Consider the following 26,337-nt stretch of genomic DNA (forward strand, 5'->3'; position numbering starts at 1 on the left):
CCTTATCTGGTCCTTCCTTCCTCAAACCCAGAAGAGGAAACCTCTAGAATTATCCTATCTTTTGCTTGGAAATTCCCAGGAGCTGGGAACTCAATCCACACTAGGAAAGACACCCCAACTTAGGGAGGGTGACAGAGTTCTTAAAGTGGAAATCAGCTTCTCTAACTCCCATCTTCTGATCCTAGAGCTGCTTGCTGGAATTATACACAGAGTAAGGTTCATTCCCCTAAGCTGGTAAACATTGAGAGATTAAAACTTCCACGGGCTCCTAGAATTCTAAAGCCACAGAGGAACTCAGAGAGTCTCTCTTTCAACAATACCCCACATTAGCCCTGAGTGGGGGAAGCCACTTGACTGGGTCACACAACTAGTCTGAAGAGCTAAGCTCTTGCCTCTTTCGTTATGTCTCTTCCCTTACTGCCTGACAGAACGCAACGTCTGATTCGTTTTACTCCTCCAGTCAAACCACTAGCACCACTACTTTGCCCAACCCTTTCATCCCCCTTCAGGATTTTACGAGTCGAATTGTTTTAACTTTATCTGGAAATAGTTGTGGAAATGACTGCGATTACGTTAACACTATAACATGGAAACACTGGTTTATCAACATTTTATATGCTTTATTGAAAGTTGACAAGTGCAACAGTTAAATACAGTGACAGCTTACAACTGTGTAGAGAACATGCACAGAAACATATGCAGGTAACTACTATACAGGTAATATGCAGAAACCCCTACTGGGAAATCCATCTCATTAGCTAGAACTGATCATATTTCAAAGTATTCAACCAGCTCAATCGAAAGACTTCGGTGAACCGGGACTGACTTCAAGATATTCAGCAGCTGGAAGATTTCAGATTACACAAAGTGACCAACTGTGCCAAATTCTTAAAATCTCTTTAGGTAGGTGTGTTTTTCTTCATGTATTATTTTTTTACGTAGATCTCTATATAAAAGACAACCCACACCTCTTCAGACAGCCAATGAAACATCTAAATTGCAATCTGTACAACCTAAATAGTACAGTCCTCTATTGTACAAAAGTTACACTACATACACAAATATACAATAAGCAAAACAACCTTCAGGGTAAGATAGCCTAGATCTCAGCTGCCTGTCACCGTTCAGTCACGCTAATGGTTTTGTGTCATCCACTGTTTTGGAAAGAGGCACAGTACTATTGGTTTTTATGAGTGTTGGTGACAGTCGTCATCTGTACAATGAACTACGTTTCTCCTCATCTGAGGTGAGACTAAGCTTCACTCTTGACTTTCACCTCCCCTTCCAGTTCCTGGGGGGAGGGGAGGAGAGAGAGGCAAGTCCAGTGGTGCTGCACTGCTTCGGAACCCCATGGAGCACACCACGTGCAAGCAGGAAGAACTCTTGTAAGTGGGGGTGGGGAGCAGGGGAGGAATGGAAAGGCACACAGCTCCTCAGCATGAATGAAACCGTTTCTCACGGATCTGCCAAGCTGCATGAGGTCCCAGTATATCCATGCTAATTCTCTCATTAACCTTTAATTCACCCAACTTAAGAAATTTCTTCAAGCCGAAAGCATATGGGTGTTTAACACTGGAAAAAAGAGATAATGGCATATGTCAGTCTCACGTCTCTTTTGCAGCGAACAATGAAATGGGTGACGGTGGACGCGGACGCCCCCCAGTCCATCTTCTCCGGTCGGTTCAGTTCAGACAGCAGCAGCCAGTTCCGCGGCGGCACAGGAGGCTACGCGGTTGGTCCTGAGCCCTGGGACGCTGCCTGGGCTGGGGGCTGTGTGGTCCCCTGTGGCTGTGTGCTGGCAGCGGGGGAGCCAGTCTGCAGCTGAGCCTGGAACTGGGCAAGCTGCTCGGGACTGGCCAGTGTCTTCAGCAGATTGTTCTCCTGCTCCAGCTGGGAATTTTTCTCTATTAGTTCTTTGATTTGCTCTTTGAGGACCTCCACTTCCTCTCTAACGGCATACATCAAATGGCTTTTCACCAGATCCTGAAAGGGAGAGAGAGAAGAGGGAAAAAAAGGTTTAACTTTCTCTCTACTGTTCCCCGGACTCTGAATTTCTAAAGCATCATTTTGCGGGGCTCTCCCTAACCATTTACATATCCAGCCTTTAGAGCTCATTTAACAGGCCCTAGGGGAGATCTACGGAATACAACCACAACTGTACAATACTTCACTTTAACGTCTAAGTCATCAAGCCTTTTTAAAGCCTTTGCTTTCCTTGCAGCCATTGGCCAGGAATGCCTACGCTCAAGTTTCCTATTCGAGATGGCAAAATGCACTGGGGCTCTGGGGCTCCGTGCAAAAGCCCGGCCCAGGGATGTCCAGCCCCGGAGCAACGGTAGCCGCGTCCCCGCCCCCAAGTCCCTCCCTCCGCCCGCCAGACCGCCTCCCTCAGCACCGGCTGCAGCCAGTTCCTACAGAGCGTGTTGCCGCATTTTCCTCCCTCCCCCCATCCCCCCCTCTTTCGTGATTAAGCTGACATCACAGAAACCTGGGCAGCCGTTGCAACCAATGGGCGCTCGAGTTATTTATAGCTCCGAATTAAAGGTTCGGAGTTTGCCTAGCAACAGTGGGCAGAGAATCCCGTGAGAAGAGCCACAGGCGCTGCTCCAATAACAAAGAACGGCCAAGGCGGAAATAAAAAATAGGAGAAAACCAGGCGCAGGCTGAGAAGGCGAAACTTTTCTCCGGTTCTTTTTCATTGTGCAGTAGCCTCCATCACTGGGGATCCGTTTGGACCCGGTGTAGGAGGCCCCTTCCGGAGATCCCCACTTCTGTGGCCCTCCCCCCTCCCGGCTCCCCGGTAAACCTTAGGATTCCTAGTAAAGCCACATCACTAGAGATGAGCCCACGACCTGAGGACACGCCGGGCCAGCGCTTTCCTAGCAATTCCCCAGCAAAAAGGGGGACCTCCGCCAAAATCCCGACGGCTGTGTGAAATCGGTCCCGGAAAGAACATCGAATACCCTCAGGGCCCCTTTCTCTCTCCTTAGCAGCTGTGGTATGTGGCTTCACGCTAGCAGAATGGAGACAGTGCCGGCATTTCTAGATGTATGGAGAGCAATCATCAGTTTAACTGTGGATGCGCTTGTTCCATCCCAAGACACCTCGCTTTTTGTACTGTGCCCACGTTTAGTACAAACGATTTTTAATCAGTACATACCATAGCTTGCTCGATTTTGTTGTCAATAGCTACCACACTTGCACCAGAAGAGCTGAAAAGGAAAAAAAAAAAATCGATCAATGGAATCTATCTTAAACATCCAAGACAAAAAGGATTTCCCAATTCCGTGATGTTACTAGCATCATTTTTTCAATATTCTTTAATGCTATGTAATATATCACCCTCCAGAACACACCAGCCACTCTTTTACTAATGAATATCCAGACATTTCCCAATTTTAGTGAAGCCACAAAGGCTAAATTACATAATGAGGCAAAAGCCTGTTCTCTGGCCAGACCTGCAAAGAGAAGGCTATTCTGCACATTTCAAAAAGCAACATCCATGTCACCGTAGCCTCTCAGCAATGGACAAAGGAATTCGCCAGGCTATCTTTCACCTGCATTATTACAAGTATCTCACGAGTAAATTTTTAAAAAACTATCCCAGCCGACATTTACCTATTGTCAAGTCTCACAGAGGCGTTTTCAGTCCCGAGCAAGGATGACAAGAAAGAAATAGAAAAATGTCTCAGTTGGTAAACTCCTAGATCCATCGCCACTGGTCTACACCATTGGGATTTCATGCAATTGCAGCCAAAAACACCCTCGCAGGAAAAAAAAAAAAAAAAAAGAGGGAATACGAGCAGCCTTGTTTGAGCTAGATAAAAATCTTCTAGCTTTATGTAGCTCAGGGAGAAGTAGAAAACAGCAGCCCTAATTGAAAGAAACCCAGCTTCTGGGGCTTGGCGATTCCGGGAAGATGTAGATCCCACTACCGTGCGGAGAAGGCTCCCACGTCGGCGGCCGGGCTCCACCAGGCTCTAGACTAGGACTCCCAGTCTCCGTGCAAAATATATGCAGGGAAGAGCCGCGCCAATTGGCCAGCACGCCGCTGGAACCGCCCCCTTCTCCCTTCCCCGCCCTCCTCCTCTCTTCCCCGCCTTCCTCACCACCCCCACCCCGCCCCCAGCCCGGCGATCCGCTCCTCGGGTGGGCTGGCCCAGGCCGCAGTCTAAGGGGCCGGGGTGCGGGCCGCCAAAGCCTACGTGATCAAGGAAAGATGGAGCAGTGCTCCGGCAGAAAACGCCGAGGGGCTCCGAAAAATGCGATTGGGAACCCGCACGTGCTTACGTTTAAGGGAGCCAGACCCCCGTCTCTGGAGCTGCCTGTTCCCGTGGCTGCCGAACGGCGAAAGCTGCTTATTTGCAACCAGACCCGTCTGAGCTACTGAGCATGCCCAGTCCCACCACTAAAGACTTGCAGGAGCCCGAGTGTCTCGATTTCAATTATCTCGTTCTTACAGGCAGCAGTAACTGGAGGATTTTCTAGGCAGTTTTATTTATAAGGATAACACCATACTGTAATAATACTTTTTTTTCCCTTAGCCAGTGAATTTTAGAGGAAAAAAAATCACATTTCCTTTTTGAGAGACTACCTTTCCATGAATTTATCGATTACGTGTAGAAACAAAAAACAGTACATATTCTTTGCTAGGCATATACAAATTGAAGCCAAAAGGAAGCCACCAAATGTAATCAGGTGGATCTCAAAATGTCCCTAGAGCCATAAACCTTAAAATTGCACCTCCTTCTTCCATTTATAGCTAGGAAAAAAAAAAAAAAAATCAATCCACAGGTTGAATCCTACTCACATGGATCTATTTTCACTAAGTCCGTAAGGCAAGTTTTTGGATGTTAAGTGCAATTCCTGTAAGCCTCAATCCTTTGAGCCTTCTTACATCAGAGGAACTGAAATACTGTAGGTATATATGTCACCCTGACGGCCACACTGACCCAATAATTCCCTTCTCTAAACTAAAATTAAGAGATCTGGGTGTAAAATAGCTTAACCCGTTACATAATTTCTTCTATTAATTTAAAATATTTGCAAGGATGTATCAATTGAGGTTGCAGTTTAATATACTATAAGTCTAAGGCCTTAAATTCACTTGATTATTACAGGTTATAAACACTTTGCCATTCAATACATTTAAGAAGGTACATTTAAACCTCTACAATACTGCCCTCTACTGGTATAATCCTATAAAAACAGAAAACAAAAAAAACTACAAATACTAACGACTAATCCATAAACAAGTTGTATCATCACAAATAATTCCAACATAAAATCTGACCATAGAACATGTATATGTACATATTCGATTTACACACATATACAAACACACACACATGGAGTCTTTTCTCTCAACCAAGCATTCTCCCTCAAGCAGCATCCTTTAATTTAGGAAATTTTAGTTGCCAGTGGAGCCTCTTAGACATTCTTTGAAGGTGACCCAATGTTGGCAGAGTGCATTTGGCTTTGGAAATTGTCTGAAGTCATTAGGAACCAAATCTGGTGAATGTGGTAGCTAATGAAAGGGCAATTCTCTGTTGGGTTAAAAAAACCAAGGCAGTATCATCCTTTTTCTACTGTAAGGTTCGTATCGTTCTCCAAATTTTAAGGCTTTGCTTTTGAATAACAAGTGATATTCAAATATGTGTTGGCATATTTATAATTTACAAAAATTAAATATATATTATCTCATGATACAAATTTTGGAAAGGCACCCATTTTTAGTAAAAGGAAACAGAGTAAATGGAACCTCAAAAATCATAATTTGGGAAGCAGACACGTGGTCTCCATGTCTATGAATGCTAGGCACAATTATTACTTACTACACGGTAGTTTCTATATTTTGAAAGTTACAGTGATCACTAAAACTGTCTATGTGATTAAGTCGTTTATATGTTTAAACGGAATGCCAACTGCACAGGAAAAATTAAAGCATCGCTTAAGCTGCAATTAAGAGCTTACAAAAACAAAACTCTAAGGTCATATAAAGAAATGAATTTTAAATTCCCACTGAAGTTTAAGAAGATTACTAAATTAACTGGATTTTATTTATTGGAAGAAAAGCACATGTTGCTGAATTAGCATACGTGCTACCAATATGCAGAAGTGATTGAACTGGAATCCAGGTAAAAAGGCTCTTAGGCAAAACAGAGCAGAATAGAAAAATAAAATCAATAGCAAAGAACCACCCCAATCTCAAATGTCCAGGCTTTTTCCTGTGCTCCAGATTCTTGAAAACAAAGATACAAGTTGGCTATGTTTTCATTTCATTCATTTCAACTGATCATCCAAGTATTAAGCTATAGAAGCCAGTATCTGAACCACAGTCTGTTTACACCGTATCTCCACAGCAGGACGTTATGGTCATCATCAATACTTTGCTATTTTAGATACACTTGCAGGGAACATCCTTGTACATATATCCTTGAATGTTTGTAATCTATTTCTGGAGAATTTGCTGGGCTAAAAGATATACAAGCAAAAATATGATTAGAAATCTATTTCTCTTCCTATCTTTCACATAAATGGGCTAGATTCCTTTAAGATGGATTTTTATATGAAAACTGAAAAGACATAATTTCAAAAAGAAGGTAAAGAAATCGGAGGAAATCTCTATAGAGGAAAACCCATGGGTCAGAAACGTCTGAGGCCCAAATAGCTAAAATTACTTTCTAGCCATTACAAAAGTTTCTTCCATTTCCAAAATAGAACATCTGTGAGTCTAGTGCCCTGAGCTTAACCAAGACCAGCTGATAGGACAGGATAAATACTCCCATGCCTCTAGGAGAGACCCCTAAAGGCATGGATAATACTGGTCACCTTCAGGCACTGGGCAGAGATCAGGAGGTCTCACTCTGCTGGGGAATCCGGAGTACAGGAAAAAGCCTGGACATTTGAGATCAGGGTGGTTCTTTGAGGTGGATTTTGTTGTTCTATTCTGTTCTGTTTTGCCTAAGAGCCTTTTTACCTGGACTCCAATTCAATCACTTCTGCATATTGGTAGCATGTATGCTGGTTCAGTAACATCTGCTTTTCTTCCAAACTTGATCTGTCTTGGCCAATATAGGTACAGTTGGGGATCCACCACTCAAATAGGATAACCTGTTTCTCCCTCTGTCCAAACTCCTTGCAAATCTAAAGTGACTGCCAGGGAAGAGGCTAAACACTGCGAGCCTGACCAAATCACTGCTGCCTAGGGACCCCCTTTCCTGGTTTACTCTTACTAGGCGCTGGGATTAGGGTTACCAGGGTTATTAGCAAATGAAACTTCAGGACTCCCAGTTAAAGCTGAGTTGCAGATAAGCAACAAATAATGTTTTAGCGTTTGGGTCCCACACACTGTTGGAACAAGAAAGAATGCCAAAGAAATCCAAACAGAAAAATTCAACCATATTTTAAATTTCCTTCATTTCCAAAGAAAAGGTGGAAGATAAAGTTCAGAAAATCTTCCCAAAAGTAGAACAGAAAAGAGATGGAATTGTGAGATACAAGAGACTTAAAAGGATCAATCTAGGAGGTCCGACATCAAAATAGCATGAACTCCAAAAATAGAGAACAGAGGGAAGAAAATTATCAAAGAAATAATTTAAGAATTTTTCCAGAACAGAAGGGCACAAGTCTCCAGATTAAATCAGATGACCAGACGGCTACCACAATCAGTGAAGACAGCCCTACCCCAAAGCACATCATCACAAGACTAAAGATCACTCAGGACAGAGAAGATCCTAAGAGCGTCCAAACAGAAAAAAACAAGGTACAAACACAGGTACTAGTATCAGAATCTGCTGGCTGCCAGGAAACAATGGAGAAAATGTCTATAAAATTCTAGGAGAGAAAGGTTTTTCACTTGGCCAAATCACTTACGTGTAAATGTAGCCTAAGAACATTTTCAGACATTTCAGACACCAGTATGGAGGAGCAAATCAAGGAAAAAGGGTTTACAGCAAGATGAATAAGTTCTAGAGATCTGCTGTACAATCTTGAACCTGAAGTCAACAATACTGTGTTGGTATTTGTTAAACTTTTAGAGGGTGGGTCTCAGGTTAAGTCTTCTTACCACAATAAAATAAAATTTAAAAAATATAAGAAATATTGTATATTCCAAAAGAAAAAAAAAAAAGAAGAAGAAGGGAAACATGAACCAGGGACTCAAATGCTGGAGAGAAGGAAGGGAATTAACAGGATGATGGGGGGAATTCCCTGGTGGTCTAGTCGTTAGGATTCCGTGCTTCCACTGCACGGGGCACAGGTTCGATCCCAGGTTGTGGAAGTAAGATCCCGCATGCTGTGCAGCACAGCCAAAAAAAAAAAAAAAGCAGGATGATGGGGGAAGGAAATCTGGGGATGACAGGTGCTAATAAGCAAGCCTTAGCACCAACAGGTATGTAACCATGTGGGAAGTGGGAACCTTTGGGAGGCAGCACTTTGGTGGGAATAATCAGAGACAGGATCTAATACATTTGAGCATTTGCAGGGGCAGGGGGGTGGTACAGCCAGGTATGGGACAGATCTAATGGAGCAACTAAATAAGTTCAAAGACAGTTTTACAGAAAACAAAAAAAGAAAGAAAGAAAAAGTTACGCTCATAAATAAAATTTACATGACTATATTCGTTCTTAACACTTTTTACTTATTTAACTTTAAAAAGTCAAATTAACTTTATTGGGAAGCTGGTTGGAAGAAGAAATGTGTGGAGGGAAGAAAAAAACTGTGGTAAGAATGGTTTAAAAATGCTAAATCCTGGGCTTCCCTGGTGGTGCAGTGGTTGAGAGCCCGCCTGCCGATGCAGGGGACACGGGTTCGTGCCCTGGTCCGGGAAGATCCCACATGCCCCGGAGCGTCTGGGCCCGTGAGCCATGGCTGCTGAGCCTGTGCGTCCGGAGCCTGTGCTCCGCAACGGGAGAGGCCACAACAGTGAGAGGCCCGCGTACCGCAAAATAAATAAATAAATGTTAAATCCTTATCTACCACGGCTTGATTATAAAATATCTACAATTGAAAAAGCAAGAATAACTATATCAATATGACATGGACATCTGTGGGTAAATATGAGAAAGCAAAAAAATTAAAAGTGGCTGCCTCAGGAATAGACTGGGAGACGGGAAAAAAGGAAACTGCTAATATATTTTTTTCTATTCACTCTATCTTTAGGTATGTACAATTTTTTAAAGTAAAAGAGAGAGGATGGAGAGGGCAGACAGCAGAAGCAAGAAGAACTACAATCCTGCAGCCTGTGGACCAAAAATCACATTCACAGAAAGACAGACAAGATGAAAAGGCAGAGGGCTATGTACCAGATGAAGGACAAGATAAAACTCCAGAAAAACAACTAAATGAAGTGGAGATAGGCAACCTTCCAGAAAAAGAATTCAGAATAATGATAGTGAAGATGATCCAGGACCTCGGAAAAAGAATGGAGGCAAAGATCCAGAAGATGCAAGAAATGTTTAACAAAGATCTAGAAGAATTAAAGAACAAACAAACAGAGATGAACAATACAATAACTGAAATGAAAACTATACTAGAAGGAATCAATAGCAGAATAACTGAGGCACAAGAACGGATAAGTGACCTGGATGACAGCATGGTGGAATTCACTGCTGTGGAACAGAATAAAGAAAAAAGAATGAAAAGAAATGAAGACAGCCTAAGAGACCTCTGGGACAACATTAAACGCAACAACATTTGCATTATAGGGGTCGCAGAAGGAGAAGAGAAAGAGAAAGGACCAGAGAAAATATCTGAAGAGATTAGAGTTGAAAACTTCCCAAACCTGGGAAAGGAAATAGCCACCCAAGTCCAGGAAGCGCAGCAAGTCCCATACAGGATAAACCCAAGGAGAAACACGCCGAGACACATAGTAATCAAATTGCCAAAAATTAAAGACAAAGAAACATTATTGAAAGCAGCAAGGGAAAAACAACAATATACAAGGGAACTCCTATAAGGTTAACAGCTGATTTCTCAGCAGAAACTCTACAAGCCAGAAGGGAGTGACATGATATACTTAAAGTGATGAAAGGGAAGAACCTACAACCAAGATTACTCTACCCAAGAAGGATCTCATTCAGATTCGACACAGAAATCAAAAGCTTTACAGACAAGCAAAAGCTAAGAGAATTCAGCACCACCAAACCAGCTCTACAACAAATGCTAAAGGAAATTCTCTAAGTGGGAAACACAAGAGAAGAAAAGGACCTACAAAAACAAACCCAAAACAATTAAGAAAATGGTCATAGGAACATACATATCGGTAATTACCTTAAATGTGAATGGATTAAACGCTCCAACTAAAAGAAACAGGCTTGCTGAATGGATACAAAAACAAGACCCACATATATGCTGTCTACAAGAGACCCACTTCAGACCTAGGGACACATACAGACTGAAAGTGAGGGTATGGAAAAAGATATTCCATGCAAATGGAAATCAAAAGAAAGCTGGAGTAGCAATACGCATATTGGATAAAATAGACTTTAAAATAAAGAATGTTACAAGAGACAAGGAAGGACACTACATAATGATCAATGGTTCAATCCAAGAAGAAGATATAACGATTATAAATATATATGCACCCTACATAGGAGCACCATAATACATAAGGCAACTGCTAACAGCTATAAAAGAGAAAATCGACAGTAACACAATAATAGTGAGGGACTTTAACACCTCACTTACACCAATGGACAGATCATCCAAAATGAAAATAAATAAGGCAACAGAAGCTTTAAATGACACAATAGACCAGATAGATTTAACTGATATTTACAGGACATTCCATCCAAAAACAGCAGATGACACTTTCTTCTCAAGTGTGCACAGAACATTCTCCAGGATAGATCACATCTTGGGTCACAAATCAAGCCTCAGTAAATTTAAGAAAATTGAAATAATATCAACTATCTTTTCTGACCACAACGCTATGAGATTAGAACTGAATTACAGTGAAGAAAACGTAAAACACAAAAAAACATGGAGGCTAAACAATATGTTACTAAATAACCAAGAGATCACTGAAGAAATCAGAGAGGAAATAAAAAAATACCTAGAAAGAAATGACAATGAAAACACGATGATCCAAAACCTATAGGAGGCAGCAAAAGCAGTTCTAAGAAGGAAGTTTATAGCTATACAAGCCTACCTCAAGAAACAAGAAAAATCTCAAATAAACAATCTAACCTTACAGCTAAAGTAACTAGAGAAAGAAGAGCAAACAAAACCCAAAGTTAGCAGAAGGAAAGAAATCATAAAGATCAGAGCAGAAATAAATGAAATAGAAACAAAGAAAACAATAGCAAAGATCAATAAAACTAAAAGCTGGTTCTTTGAGAAGATAAGCAAAATTGATAAACCATTAGCCAGACTCATCAAGAAAAAGAGGGAGAGGACTCAAATCAATAAAATTAGAAATGAAAAAGGAGAAATTACAACAGACACTGCAGTAATACAAAGCATCATAAGAGACTACTAGAAGCAACTCTATGCCAATAAAATGGACAACCTGGAAGAAATGGACAAATTCTTAGAAAGGTATAACCTTCCAAGACTGAACCAGGAAGAAATAGAAAATATGAACAGACCAATCACAAGTAATGAAATTGAAACTGTGATAAAAAATCTTCCAACAAACAAAAGTCCAGGACCAGATGGCTTCACAGGTGAATTCTATCAAACATTTAGAGAAGAGCTAACACCCATGCTTCTGAAACTCTTCCAAACAATTGCAGAGGAAGGAACACTCCCAAACTCACTCTATTAGGCCACCATCACCCTGATACCAAAACCAGACAAAGATACTCCAAAAGAAGAAAATTACAGACCAATATCACTGATGAATATAGATGCAAAAATCCTCAACAGAATACTAGCGAACAGAATCCAACAACACATTAAAAGGATCATACACCATCATCAAGGGGGATTTATCCCAGGGATGCAAGGATTCTTCAATATATACAAATCAATCAATGTGATACACCATATTAACAAATTGAAGAAGAAAAACCATATGATCATCTCAATAGATGCAGAAAAAGCTTCTGACAAAATTCAACATCCATTTATGATAAAAACTCTCCAGAAAGTGGGCATAGAGGGAACCTCCCTCAACATAATAAAGGCCATATACGACAAACCCACAACAAACATCGTTCTCAATGATGAAAAACTGAAAGCATTTCCTCTAAGATCAGGAACAAGACAAGGATGTCCACTCTCACCACTATTATTCAACATAGTTTTGGAAGTCCTAGCCACCGCAATCAGAGAAGAAAAAGAAATAAAGGAATACAAATTGGAAAAGAAGAAGTAAAGCTGTCACTGTTTGCAGATGACATGATACTATACATAGAGAATCCTTAAAATGCCACCAGAAAACTACTAGAGCTAATCAATGAATTTAGTTAAGTTTCAGGATACAAAATTAATGCACAGAAATCTCTGGCATTCCTATACACTAATGATGAAAAATCTGAAAAAGAAATTAAGGAAACACTCCCATTTACTACTGCAACAAAAAGAATAAAATACCTAGGAATAAACCTACCCAGGGAGACAAAAGACCTGTATGCAGAAAACTATAAGACACTGATGAAAGAAATTAAAGATGATACCAACAGATGGAGAGATATACCATATTCTTGGATTGGAAGAATCAACATTGTGAAAATGACTATACTACCCAAAGAAATCTACAGATTCAATGCAATCCCTATCAAATCACCATTGGCATTTTTCACAGAACTAGAACAAAAAATTTCACAATGTTTATGGAAACACAAAAGACCCCAAATAGCCAACGTAGTCTTGAGAAAGAAAAATGGAGCTGGAGGAATCAGGCTCCGGGACTTTAGAGTATACTACAAAGCTACAGTAATCAAGACAATATGGTACTGGCACAAAAACAGACACATAGATCAACGGAAAAAGATAGAAAGCCCAGAGATAAACCCACGCACCTATGGTCAACTAATCTATGCCAAAGGAGGCAAGCATATACAATGGAGAAAAGACAGTCTTTTCAATACGTGGTGCTGGGAAAACTGGACAGCTCCATGTAAAAGAATGAAATTAGAACACTCCCTAACACCATACACAAAAATAAACCCCAAATGGATTAGAGACCTAAATGTAAGACCGGACACTATAAAACTCTTAGAGGAAAACACAGTAAGAATACTCTTTGATATAAATCACAGCAAGATCTTTTTTGACCCACCTCCTAGAGTAATGGAAATGAAAACAAAAATAAACAAATGGGACCTAATGAAACTTCAAAGCTTTTGCACAGCAAAGGAAACCATAAACAAGACCAAAAGACAACCCTCAGAATGGGGGAAAATATTTGCAAATGAATCAACGGACAAAGGATTAATCTCCAAAATATATAAACAGCTCATGCAGCTCAATATTAGAGAAACAAACAACCCAATCCAAAAATGGGCAGAAGACCTAAATAGACATTTCTCCAAAGGAGCCATACAGATGGCCAAGAAGCACATGAAAAGCTGCTCAACATCACTAATTATTAGAGAAATGCAAATCAAAACTACAATGAGGTATCACCTCACACCAGTTAGAATGGGCATCATCAGAAAATCTACAAACAACAAATGCTGGAGAGGGTGTGGAGAAAAGGGAACCCTCTTGCACTCTTGGTGGGAGTGTAAATTGATACAGCCACTATGGAGAACAGTATGGAGGTTCCTTAAAAAACTAAAAATAGAATTACCATATGACCCAGAAGTCCCACTACTGGGCATATACCCAGAGAAAACCATAATTCAAAAAGACACACGCACCCCAATGTTCATTGCAGCACTATTTACAATAGCCAGGTCATGGAAGCAACCTAAATGCCCATCGACAGACGAATGGATAAAGAAAATGTGGTATATATATACAATGGAATATTACTCAGCCATAAAAAGGAACGAAATTGCGTCATTTGTTGAGACGTGGATGGATCTAGAGACTCTCCTACAGAGTGAAGTAAGTCAGAAAGAGAAAAACAAATATCGTATATTAAGCATGTATGTGGAAACTAGAAAAATGGTACAGATGAACTGGTTTGCAGGGCAGAAGTTGAGACACAGATGTAGAGAACAAACGTATGGACACCAAGGGGGGAAAGCCACAGGCAGGGGTGGGGATGGTGGTGTGATAAACTGGGTGATTGGGATTGACATGTATACACTGATGTGTACAAAATGGATGACTAATAAGAACCTGCTGTATAAAAAAATAAATAAAATGCAAAAATTAAAACAAAATAACTAATACTAAACTTTCTTTGGGTTCTTTGTATGGAAATATGTTAATATAAATGTTTCAGACATTACATGAAATTCCTAAAAATCTTATATGTTCTGATATAATGTTATAAGTCATAATTCTAGTTATTATTTTAAAATGTATATCTCAGAAATAACTACATTTCCTAGTCAACTGCATTATTATGAACTTTCATCAATCTTTAACCGTGGTCATTTTTAAGTCTTTCATCATTTACAGGCAGTACTGGGTGTACTCTGATGCTTTTGCAAAAATGTTCCTATAAAAGGGTTTCATCTTCAAGGAATTCATGGAAACGACTCTGACAAGTACAGGTTTCTGGTAACTGACTACACTGCTGAACTGAATGAATAAACATTTTCAGAACTCTAATGGAAAACTGATGAATTCATAAAAGTGCTAACAAAAGATCAAGATGAAAAAAAAATTAATTACATGGGACTGAGTGAACTGATGAGAATCATTATAATTTTTGTGACTTTCTGTTTGAAAAAAGATAAAAAAAGAGAGAGGGTGGGACCTGCAGGGACCGTGCTCCTCTCCTCCCAGGCTTCCGTGGAGTACTTAGCAGCACACATGAGGAGACTACCCAAGGCTGGGGAAAGAGCCACCCGAAAGAAGCAGGAAGAACAATTTTTGGAAATCACACAACAGGGCTGGGAATAGTTGGTCTTACCACCAGCCTGGGTTAAAAAAAAAAAAACAAAAACCTTGTAAACGCAGGGCACCAGATATTCAAGGAGGAAAGTCATGAGGAAAAGTTAGTTGTAGACTGAATGGTGTTTTGGTCTTGTGTAAAGCAGTTTGAAAGGAAGCCTTGAAAAGATCAAACTGTTTCCAAGTAACTTATTTTTTTCCCAAAACAAGCCTCGAGGATATTAAATAAAATGTAGCTAGCAACCAATAATTCACAATGTCTGGCATCCAATGAAAAGTACCAGGCATACAAATAAACAGGGAACTATGACTCATAATGAGGAAAATCAATCAATCAAAATGACCCAGATATGACAAAGATGATATAATTTGTAGACAAAGACACTCAAATAATTATTATTACCATACTTTATTTGTTCAAGAAAGTAGAGGTAAACAGCAGCATATTAAATAGAGGTATGAAAGGTATAGAGAAAACCCAAATTAGATTTATGAGGATTAAAAATACAATTTGAGAAGAAAGATATACTGCAGGCGATTAACAGCAGATTAGACAGGGCAGGAGAAATATTAGTGATATATCAGCAATAGAAACTACGCAAAACAAAACAGAGAGGAAAAAAAGCTGAAAAAAGGAACAAAACAAAAAAAGAAGAAAGTATCATTAAACTCTGAAGCAATTTCAAACAACCAAGTAAATCTTTAGTGAAGTCCCTAAAGAAGAGAAGAGGGAAAGGGAGGGAAAGAATATTTGAAGTGATACCGGCAATTTTCTCCAAATTTTATTTAAAAACAATAAATTCACAGATCCAAGAAGCTAAACAAACTTCAAGCAAGAGAACTGTGAAGAAAATTGCAGCAAGGTGTATCATAATCAAATGGCTTACAACCAGTGATAAAGAGATCATCTTAAAAGCAGCCCAGAGAAAAGAACTAGATCATACACAGAGAAACAAAGATAAGATTGGGAGCAGACTTCTGGTTGACAGAAGACGGTGCAGCAATATCTTTCAAGTGCTGAAAGGAAATTTTGAAAAGCCTGTCTACCTATAAGTCTATGCCCAGTGAAAATATCTGTCAAAAATGAAGATGAAATTCTTTTTCAGACACACGAAAGCTACAAGGATTCAATCACTGGCAGACCTGCACTATAAGAAATTGTGAAGTCAGTCTTTCAGGCAGAAGGAAAATGATACCAGATGGAAGTTGAGGTGTACACAAAAGAATGAAGAGCATCAGAAATGGTAACTATGTAGTTAAATACAAAAGATATTTCCCTTAACTATTTAAATCTCTTTTAAAAGATAAATGCCTATTTAAAGCAAAAATAATAACAATATATGAGTGAAGAGGGGATATATCATATGTAGAAGTAAAATGTATGACAAAAAACAACACAGGCCAGGACGGGAGAAGGGAAGGATAGTGCTGTAGGTTCTTGTATTACTTGCAAGTAGATGCGGTAAGTTAAAAATGTATGCTACAGACTCTAAGGTAGTAACTGAAATAACAATACAAAGAGTTACAGCTAATAAGCCAATAAAGAAGATAAAATGGAATCATTAGAAAAAATACAATCTAAAAGAAGTAGAACGGAAGAAAAGAGGAATAAAGAACAAAATAAAAAGTGAATAGTAAGACAGTCATTCAAACCAACTATAGCAATAATCACATTAAATGTAAATGTTCTCAATTAAGCACCTTAATTAAAAGGTACAGATTGTCAGATCAGATAAGAAAAAAACCCAAGACACAACCATTGCTGACTTTAAGAAATAATACTTTAGGACTTCCCTGGTGGTGCAGTGGTTAAGAATCCGCCTGCCAATGCAGGGGGACACGGGTTCCAGCCCTGGTCCAGGAAGATCCCACATGCCGCGGAGCAACTAAGCCCGCACGCCACAACTACTGAGCCTGTGCTCTAGAGCCCACGTGCCACAACTACTGAAGCCCGCACGCCTAGAGCCTGTGCTCCACAACAAGAGAAGCCACCGCAATGAGAAGCCTGCGCACCGCAACATAGAGTAGCCCCTGCTCTCCGCAACCAGCGAAAGCCCGGGCGCAGCAACAAAGACCCAACAGAGCCAAAAATAAACAAACAAATAAATAAATAAATTTATTTTTAAAAAAGAAATATAAAGGCATAATTAGGTAAAATAAGAGGATGGAAGAAGATCCTCTATGTTCAAATAATCAAAAGAACACTGAAGTGGCTATATGATTCAGAGAAAGTGGACTGCAGAGCTAAAATCATTTCATAATGAATAAAAGGGTCAATTCATCATGAGGTCATAAAAATCCTAAATGTTTATACCCTGATAACAGAGCTTCAAATTATATGAAGCAACAAACCGATAGAATTATAAGGAGAAATAGAAAAATCCAAAATTAAAGTTAGAGTTTTCAACGATCCTCCCTCAGTAATTGAAAGACAGTAAGCAGAAAATAAGTAAGGGTACTGAATACTGGAATAACTCTGTCAACCACTTGACCTAACTGTTTTTTGTAGAACATTCCATCCAATAACAGCAGAATACACATTCATTTCAAGGACACATGGCATTTTTACCATGATAGGCCGTATTCTGAGCCACAAAAGAAGTCTCAATAAATTTAAAAGGGTTCAAATCATACAAAGCATGTTCTATAAGCACAATGGAATTAAATTAGAAATCAATTACAGAAAATCAATTACAGAAAATTATCTGGAAAATCTCCAAATACTTGGAAATAACACATACCTAAATAACCCACGGGGGTCAAATAAAAGGGAAATTGGGAAGTATTTTGAACTGAGTGAAAAGAAAACATGGCATATCAAATTTATTTCAGTAAATATAACAACTTAGATGTAATGGACAAATTCCTAGAAAAACACAAACTACCAAAACTCACTCAAGGAGAAATAGGTAACTAAAATAGTCCATTTTTTAAATTAATTTGTAATTTAAATCTTCCTACCCCAAAAAGCTCAGGCCCAGATGGTTTCACTGGTGAATCCTACTAAATATTTAAGGAAGAAACTATTCCGATTCTACACAAACTCTGTTCGAGAAAATTGAAGAGAAAACACTTCCCACCTCATTCTACAAGGCCAGCATGACCCTAATACTAAAATCAGGCAGACATTATTTTAAAAAAAGGGAAAAAAAATTACAGACCAATAGCCCTAATGAACAGAGACGCAAAAGTTCTTTAAAAATTTTTGGCAACTTGAATCCAACTATATATAGTAAGAGTAATAAATACATCAGGACCAAATGGCATTTATCCTGAGAATGCAAGGTAAACATTCAAAAGTCAATGTGATTCACTATATCAACAGACTAAAGAAGAAAAAGTACAGGGTCATCTCAATAGTTGCAGAAAAAGCAATCTGACAAAATACAATGTCCATTCATGATAAAAACTCTCAGCAAAACAGGAATCGAAGTTCTTCAACCTGATAAAGGGCATATACAAAAACTATTCAGCTGACATCACACTTAATGGCAAAAGAATGAATGTTTTCCCCCTAAGATTGGAAAAAAGGCAAGAATGTCCACTCTCAGCAATACTGTTCAATATACTGGAGGTAATAGTAATAGGCAGGCAATAAGGAAAAAAAAAAAAAAAAAGAAGAAGAAAGGAAGGAAGGGACAAAAGAAAGGGCATCCAGAGTAGAAAGAAAAAAATAAAACTATCCTATTAACAGATAATGTGATTGCCTACACAGAAAATCCCAAAGAATGCACAAAAAAAAACTACAGGAACTAACAATAAGAATGTTTATCAAGGTCACAGGATATAAGTTCAATCAGAAAAATCAATTATATTCCTACGTATTGGCATGAACAATTAAAAGCTGACATCATAAAAATTTATTTATTTATTTATTTTTGGCCGCGTTGGGTCTTCGTTGCCGTGCACGGGCTTTCTCTAGTTGCAGCTAGTGGGGGCTACTCTTCGTTGAGGTGTGTGGGCTTCTCATTGCGGTGGCTTCTCTTGTTGTGGAGCACAGGCTCTAGGCGCGCTGGCTTCAGTAGTTGTGGCACTCTGGCTCAGCAGTTGTGGCTCACAGGCTCTAGAGCGCAAGCTCAGTAGCTGTGGCGCACAGGCTTAGCTGCTCCATGGCATGTGGGATCTTCCCGGACCAGGGATAGAACCTATGTCCCTTGCATTGGCAGGTGGATTCTTAACCACTGCGCCACCAGGGAAGTCCAGAAGCTGACATTTTTTTAAAGTTCCATTTATCTCATAAAAATACATGAAATAGATATAAATTTAACAAAATATGTATGAAATCTGTATGTTGAAAACTATAAAACACTGAAGAAAGAAATCCAAGAGAACCAAATAAATGGTGAGATACGCTGTGTTCAATTGAAAGACTCAATATTGTTAATATGTCAATTCCCCCTCCCCCAACTAATGTAAAGATTCAACGTAATCCCAATCAAAATTCCAGCAAGACTTCTTATTAAAAAATGACAAAGTGATTCTAAAATGTGTACATAAAAGTAAAAGAAGTGGAATAAGCAAAACAATTTTAGAAGAATAGAGCTGAAGGGCTCCCACTCAAGACTTTCTGTAAAGTAACTCTCATCAAGATAGTGTGGTATTGGTAAAGGGACAGATGTGTAGGGCAACGGAACAGAATAGAGAGGTAAGAAACAGTCCCACGCATATATGGCAAATTGATTTAACAAAGATGTAAAAGTGATTCAGTGCAGAAAGATAATCTTTTCAACAAATAGTCTTGAAACAGCTAGACAGAATATAGAAAACAAAACCCAATTTGATCCATTCCTCCCACCAAATGAAATATTGACTTAAAATGGATCAGACTTATATGCAAAATCCAAAACCATAATTCCTTCAGACCTTGGGTTAGGCAAAGACTCCTTGAATGTGACATGAAAAGCACCAACCATAAAAGAGAAAAAAAAATATCAATAAACTGGACTTTATCAAAATGAAGAATTTCTGTTGTTTGAAAGACACTGTTACAAGAATGAAAACACAAACTATAGACTGTAATTAAATACTGCAAGTCACACATCTGATAAAGGACCTATATCGAGAATATATAAAGAACTCTTAAAACTCAATAGCAAGAACACAAACAACCCAATTTTTTAAAAAATGGGCAACAGACACTTTACCAAAGAAGATACATGCTTGGTAAATAGCACATGGAAAAATGGTAAACATCATTAATCATTTCAGAAGTGCAAACTAAAACCATAATGAGATACAGCAACACATCTACTAGAGGGGCTAAAATCTTTCATTTAAAGATGAAACCTAAAAATGTCAACTGTTGACAAGATTGCAGAACAGTTGGAATGCTCATATACTGATGGTGGGAATGCAAAATGGTACAACCACTCTGCACAACAGTTTAGCAGCTGCTTATAAAGTTTGACTCTCCATAAAACCCAATAATCCCAGTCTAAGTCAATAACCTAAGTGAAATGAAATTTATGTTCTCACAGAAATATGTACATAAATGTTTGTGGCTTTATCATAATCACTCAAAACTGGAAACAACCCCAATGTCCTTCAGCTGGAGAATGGATTAACAAACCGTGGCACACCTATACCATTTCTTTTTCAGCTATAAAAAGAAATGAACTACTGATAAACCTAAGAACATGAATGAATCTCAGATATATTATGGTTAAATGAAAGACGCCAGACTTAGGCTGCAAACGATGATTCCATTTACAGTGACATTCTAGAAAAGGTAAATCTATAGGCACGAAAAGCAGGTCAGAAGTTGCCAGAGCCTTGGGGCAAGGGAGGAGAAGTTTTTGTAGGCGATGGAACTGTTTCATTTCTTGATTGTGGTGGTGGTACAACCACTGTTTGTTTGTCAAAACCTGAAGAACTGTATACTGAACAGAGAAACTTCACTGAGTTACACTTTAAAAAAATGAAAGAAAAAACGTGGCTGCCTCTAGGTAGCAGGTGAGAGGATGAAAAAAAAAAAAGGAACTGCTAATATTTTTTTCTATTAATTCTACTTGATCTTTATAAAGGCACATGTATTTTCTATTGTGGTAAAACACATATAACCTAAAATTTATCAATTTAACCATTTTAAGCGTACAGTTCAGCAGTGTTAAGTATATGCACCTTGTTGTGAAACAGATCTCTAGAACTTTTTCATCTTGCAAATCTGAAACCATACCTATCAAACAATTCCCCGTACCCCTTCCCCACCTCTAGCCCCAGTAGTCATCATTCTACTTTCTGTTTCTATGAATTTACTACTTTAGATACCTATACATGTATTATTTTGATTAAAAGTATTTTAAAGTAAAAGCAAAGAGGAAAAATAAGCTACTAAAAAAGTTATAGGGACCTCCCTGGTGGCGCAGTGTCTAAGGGTCCGCCTGCCGATACAGGGAACACGGCTTCCATCCCTGATCCAGGAGGATCCCACATACCGTGTAACAACTAAGCCCGGGCGCCACAGCTACTGAGCCTGTGCTCTAGAGCCCGCGAGCCACAACCACTGAAGCCTGTGTGCCACAACTGCTGAAGCCCACGCGCCTGGAGCCCGTGCTCCGCGACGAGAGAGGCCGCCGCAGCGAGAAAGCCATGCACTGCAGCGAGGAGTGGCCCCCGCTCGCCTCAACTGGAGAGGGCCCGCGCGCAGCAGCGAGGACCCAACGCAGCCAAAAATAAATACGTAAATAAATAAGTAAATGAAAACATAAATAAATAAATAAAAAGAAAAAAAGAAGTTAGTTATAATCTAAGGACTTGAATACTTTAATTGATAAGACCTAAAAATGTCTACTTTAGACTAATTAACTGCTCTATAATCATTTGAAATGTATTATTGAGTTTGATTTTTTTTTTTTTTCGATACGCGGGCCTCTCATTATTGTAGCCTCTCCCGTTGCGGAGCACAGGCTCCAGATGCGCAGGCTCAGCGGCCATGGCTCACGGGCCCAGCCGCTCCGCAGCATGTGGGATCTTCCCGGACCGGGGCACGAACCCGTGTCCCCTGCGTCGGCAGGCGGACTCTCAACCACTGTGCCACCAGGGAAGCCCAAGTTTGAATTTTAAACTATAATTTTGCTTTGTCTTAAAGCTGCCGAATTTGTTGGTAATTAACCTGCAGGAGAACTAACTGAGGTATATTGATACTACAGGTTCCCTAAATCCCACATGAGGATTAAAAGACTTAACAAATTACTTGCTCACGGTGAGAATTTCAAAAATCCTAACAAAATACTAGCAAATTTAAATATAACCTTTTATTTATTTACACACACACACATATATATAGCATATAAGGCTCTCTATAAATATATTTTTCCTATATCTTTCTGTAGATTTTCTCTCTAAACATTTACTATTACTTTTAAATTATTTTACAATTCTAGAAACAATCTCTGGTTCTTCCATACTTGTCTGCACATGCCTCTGTTTCTCTGCTTTATGTAACATAACTATAATTCCAAAAGAATGCCCCTATTCTAAAAGAGTAAACAGGATTCAAAGGGTTAACATTTTCCCTTTTCCTTTATATCTTCGTGAAAATAAGCTCCCCAAGGCCAAGTTTCTTCATAAATCACCGCTTTTGCTAAATCATGGTAGATTATGAAAATCAGAAGCCATGGGCAAAAGGGCATCATAGATTTTGAAACCAAATGATAGCCTACATGAAACATCTGAAGAAGTGACAAGTCGTCCTGATTATGATTTGCTATTTCAAGAACCTCGTGAAAGTCTATCAGAAATGAATACTATTTCTATTTCACTTTTGCACAGCTACGCAAGACAGATGCCTCAAACTCTTCTTTCGCTTTTGAAAAGTAACGAGTTACTTTAAGCTATTTTTTCACGTTGAATTCCATAAGATAACAACAATGATAACCGACAGAGAAAGAAGAGCCAGTGGGAACTAGATTAACCATTATTCTCTGCACACAGAACCACTTAGGGCCATTAGAGTTGGTCCTTGGTGATCCTCAAACAATAAGACGAAGGTCAACTGTACAGTTTTATTTACAAAGGCGAAGATAAATTCTAGAGGATTACACAGCTCCTGAATTTCTAACGCAGTACAGACTTAGGTAAGCATTAACAAATTGGAAAAGATAACTCTGCGCTAGGGATACTTCATGTTTACCTTCTGCTTTGATCAAGGGACACATTTCCATATTATGGTCTCTCAGAGTCCAGGCTCTGTGACTTTACTGGGGCCCAAGGGTTTCTTTAATTGGTCTGTTCAGAATTTTAGAGCTGAAATCATCTAGTTCTCATCAGAGATCATCTAATTTAGAGATCATCTAGTTCTAATTTCCTTCATCTGTAGGTTTAGAAATTGAAGCTCAAAGACATCGTGTTCTTTTGTACAGCATTTATCTCATTCACTGTAGGACGGGGCAGAGAACCATCTTCTGATTCAATATGCTGTCCTCTAGACCAGGAATTCCAGATTCATATACAGGGATCTAAACTAAGGAATATTAGTGCGAGAAGAGTAAAGGGGAGATCCCTCCTGCCAATCTCAATGGAACCTCGGTAATCACGTAAAGTTGCCCGTTTTACAGATGAAGAAACTGGCCAGGAGTCTGTGTGGAGACCAAAGCCAGAGCCCCAGGTGGCATATGGGCCCGGCAGCCTGGATGCAGAGTTTCCAGGCATAGTCCTGAGTAGAGATGTTGAACTCTTGGTGAGAGCCGGCCCTCACCCGCTTAGTATTATCACCCACTTAGTAGTGTTAGATTATGGCACTGGAGAGGCTGACGGGCACCCAGGCTAGTCCCAGTGCCAATGAGTTCCACAGTCTGAGGAGGTGCTTTCCAACCACTGGGAAGAGGTCCCAGGGTGATGGGGGCCGCCGCAGACACACAGACACAGCCTGCTGACAGGCACGTTACTTTGCAAACGTGCCCAAGATTGATTTTCCAATACCTTTTTCATAAGCCCTGGTAGTTCCTTGGAGAGCCCTCAAGAGCTGTGAGAAGGATCAAAAGGAACCCAAGTGGACCGCAGAGAACAATGTACACTCATAAAGAAGGCAGGCAGGGAATTCCCTGGCGGTTCAGTGGTTAGGACTCGGCGTTCTCACTGCTGGGACCCCGGGTTTGATCCCTGGTTGGGGAACTAAGATCCCGCAAGCCACCTGGAACGGCCAAAAATAAAATAAAATAAAAAAGAAGGCAGGCAGGCTGTGTCCCCAAGGCTTGTGGCCGAGGCCAAGACTAGTAGGAGGAAGCGGCCTTGTCAGCACATCACGCCCAGACCGTCCAGCTTCCCATCACAGTCCCCACGGATCTTTACTCTTTGTGGACATCACCTGGGATGCCCTTCCCATCTCTCTGCCAGAACGTGACTCTGACGCTGCTACATTCTCCTTCACTCACAAGGAAGAGTGAGAAGACAACATAATGAAAATAACAAAGTACTGCGTGGGCTGCCAAGGCCAGTGGAGTGGGAAATATAAATCCGCAGTGATCATTAGGGTCACTTCTTAGTATCTGAACTCAGTGCCAACCACCGTTAAGGAAATGGTTACTACAACACATCTTAGCTAGGATACGAACTAGAAGAAAAATTTTCTACACGTTAGCTCTTCAGGTGTGCCTTTATTCGTTATTCATACTTATTCAGCACTGAGCACCCACAAAAGGCCAGGAACTTTCGGCTTGGCCCTAAAATTATCAAGATGTATAAGGCATAGTCTCTGCTTTCCGTGACCCAGGGGCACTTGGGGGGTGGGGAGAGGAAGATGTGCGATGCCTGGGACCATGTGGGTAGGATGATTAGCAAAAAGAAGCCAGAGGATGTTTCTGAGAGCAGAAGACTCCCTCTGGGCCTTGAAAAGCAAGGGGAAGTGTCCGGTTGGACCACAGGTACAAAGAGAATGAGGACCCTCCATGAACGGGGACAGGGCAGGGAAAGCTTGGGTCTCAGAGCATCACGCCGCGTCCCCCGGCCTCTATCAGTGGTTGACCGTGGCTATGGAGCAGGGAAGTCAGGGTCAGTGGTGGGGCGTAAAGAGAAGCAGAAGAAGGAAAAAAAGGCTGCTCCCAGGCTGGGGCCTCAGAGGCCATGGGGTGGAGACTGGACTTTGGTCCGAAGGCAGCAGGGGTCCCCATAAAAGAGTTGTAAGCAGTCAGGTGATGTGACGGGATTTGTGTCTTAGCGAGACCACCCTGACCGCAGTGTACAAGTCTAAAGGAGATGGGATTTGGAGTAAAAGGAAGGAAATAATGAGGACCAGAACCAAGAAGGGGCGGGGACACAGAGAAAAGGGGGAGGGATTCACACGATGTTTTAATCTGCTGATATCTTACTAGTAATGAGGCTGAACATACTTGCTTACTTCTGTTGACCGTTTACTTTTCTCTTCTGTGTGATTGCTGTTGATTTATTTTGCCCATTTTTATAATTTTTTTCTGAGTCATTTTCTTATTTGTAGATAGTCTTTGAACCTTACAAATTTTAACATCTTTCTTTTAAACATTTGATCCAGGAATAACTTTTACAATGTAAATATGAACTAGTATAAACTAGTATAAATTAGAATTGAAATGTCTTCGTAAAAGATACTGTTCTTGGGGCAAAGATATGCAGTGAATAATTGCTGTACATGGTGACAGTCCCCTCCAACAGTTCTTTGGTTTTCTGGAGTTTTATACCATGAATATTATCGTGCTCTTTGTGACTACTTTTAGAATCCAGATTTTTCCGTTTCCTCTGTCTGGTCATTACCTAAAGTGAGTGCTTTACTTGAAATGAGTGGGCATTTGAATTGAGGCAAAAGAGCCTACCAGTGAGTAGTGATTGTATATTTTATTGTTCAGAAAATTAAATCTAATTGCTTCCTCAATCTTTAAAAAAAAAAAAAAAAGAAGATATTTGGGAGACAGGACTGGCTTACGGGGAGCTAAGGGGGGCTGGAGGACCCCCAGGCTCCTGGGTTACATGAATGGGAGGAGGCAATGCCGTTAACCAGGATGATGCTTAAGTCATGGGGAGGAACTGGATCCGGGAAATAACCAGGATGATGCTTAAGTCATGGGGAGGAACTGGATCCGGGAAATAATGGTGAGAGGACACCCTAGGCTATGGGAAATGTGGTCTGGGAACTTAGGAGAGATCTGGCTTGAGAGAAAGATTTGGAAGTTGTTAGGTAACAGTAAACAGTCGTCGGGGGCCGGATGAGAATGCACACAGTAATGCATGCAGGAAAGGGATGGCGGAGCTGACGGCCGCAAACATCGGGGCAGCCATCCGTCTTGGCAAAGACACCTGGGTTTTCTGTGGGTCTAGGGGACACCACAAAGGCAGCGAGGCTTGAGTCGTTTTGCAAGAACTTTGCCCAGGAGAGCAGCCTACTAGATGCGGAGACCAAGAAGCAAGAGG

The 26,337-nt window shown here is 40.2% G+C and overlaps 1 protein-coding gene across 3 annotated transcripts in view; it reads right to left on the reverse strand.

Moving 5' to 3' along the window:
• Positions 1–598: 598 nt before the first annotated feature.
• Positions 599–26,337, reverse strand: part of TSC22D1 (TSC22 domain family member 1) — a 135,933-nt gene continuing 110,194 nt past the window's right edge. Inside the window, exons 1-3 of one of the 3 annotated variants that reach the window (XM_027116218.1) lie at positions 3,619–3,981; positions 3,161–3,212; positions 599–1,983 (exon numbers count right to left, since the gene is read on the reverse strand). In XM_027116218.1, coding sequence (XP_026972019.1) covers positions 1,726–1,983; positions 3,161–3,212; positions 3,619–3,743 — 435 coding nt within the window. In that variant the 5' untranslated portion in view covers positions 3,744–3,981 and the 3' untranslated portion in view covers positions 599–1,725. Of the gene's footprint in view, positions 1,984–3,160; positions 3,213–3,618; positions 3,982–4,290; positions 4,314–26,337 lie in introns of those variants that run through there. The other 2 variants (XM_027116219.1, XM_027116213.1) reach the window with 2 other exon arrangements.

This window comes from Aethalodelphis obliquidens, unplaced genomic scaffold (assembly GCF_003676395.1).
Source record: "Aethalodelphis obliquidens isolate GAN/ISIS:26980383/991018 unplaced genomic scaffold, ASM367639v1 scaffold16, whole genome shotgun sequence".
Lineage (NCBI taxonomy): Eukaryota > Metazoa > Chordata > Mammalia > Artiodactyla > Delphinidae > Aethalodelphis > Aethalodelphis obliquidens.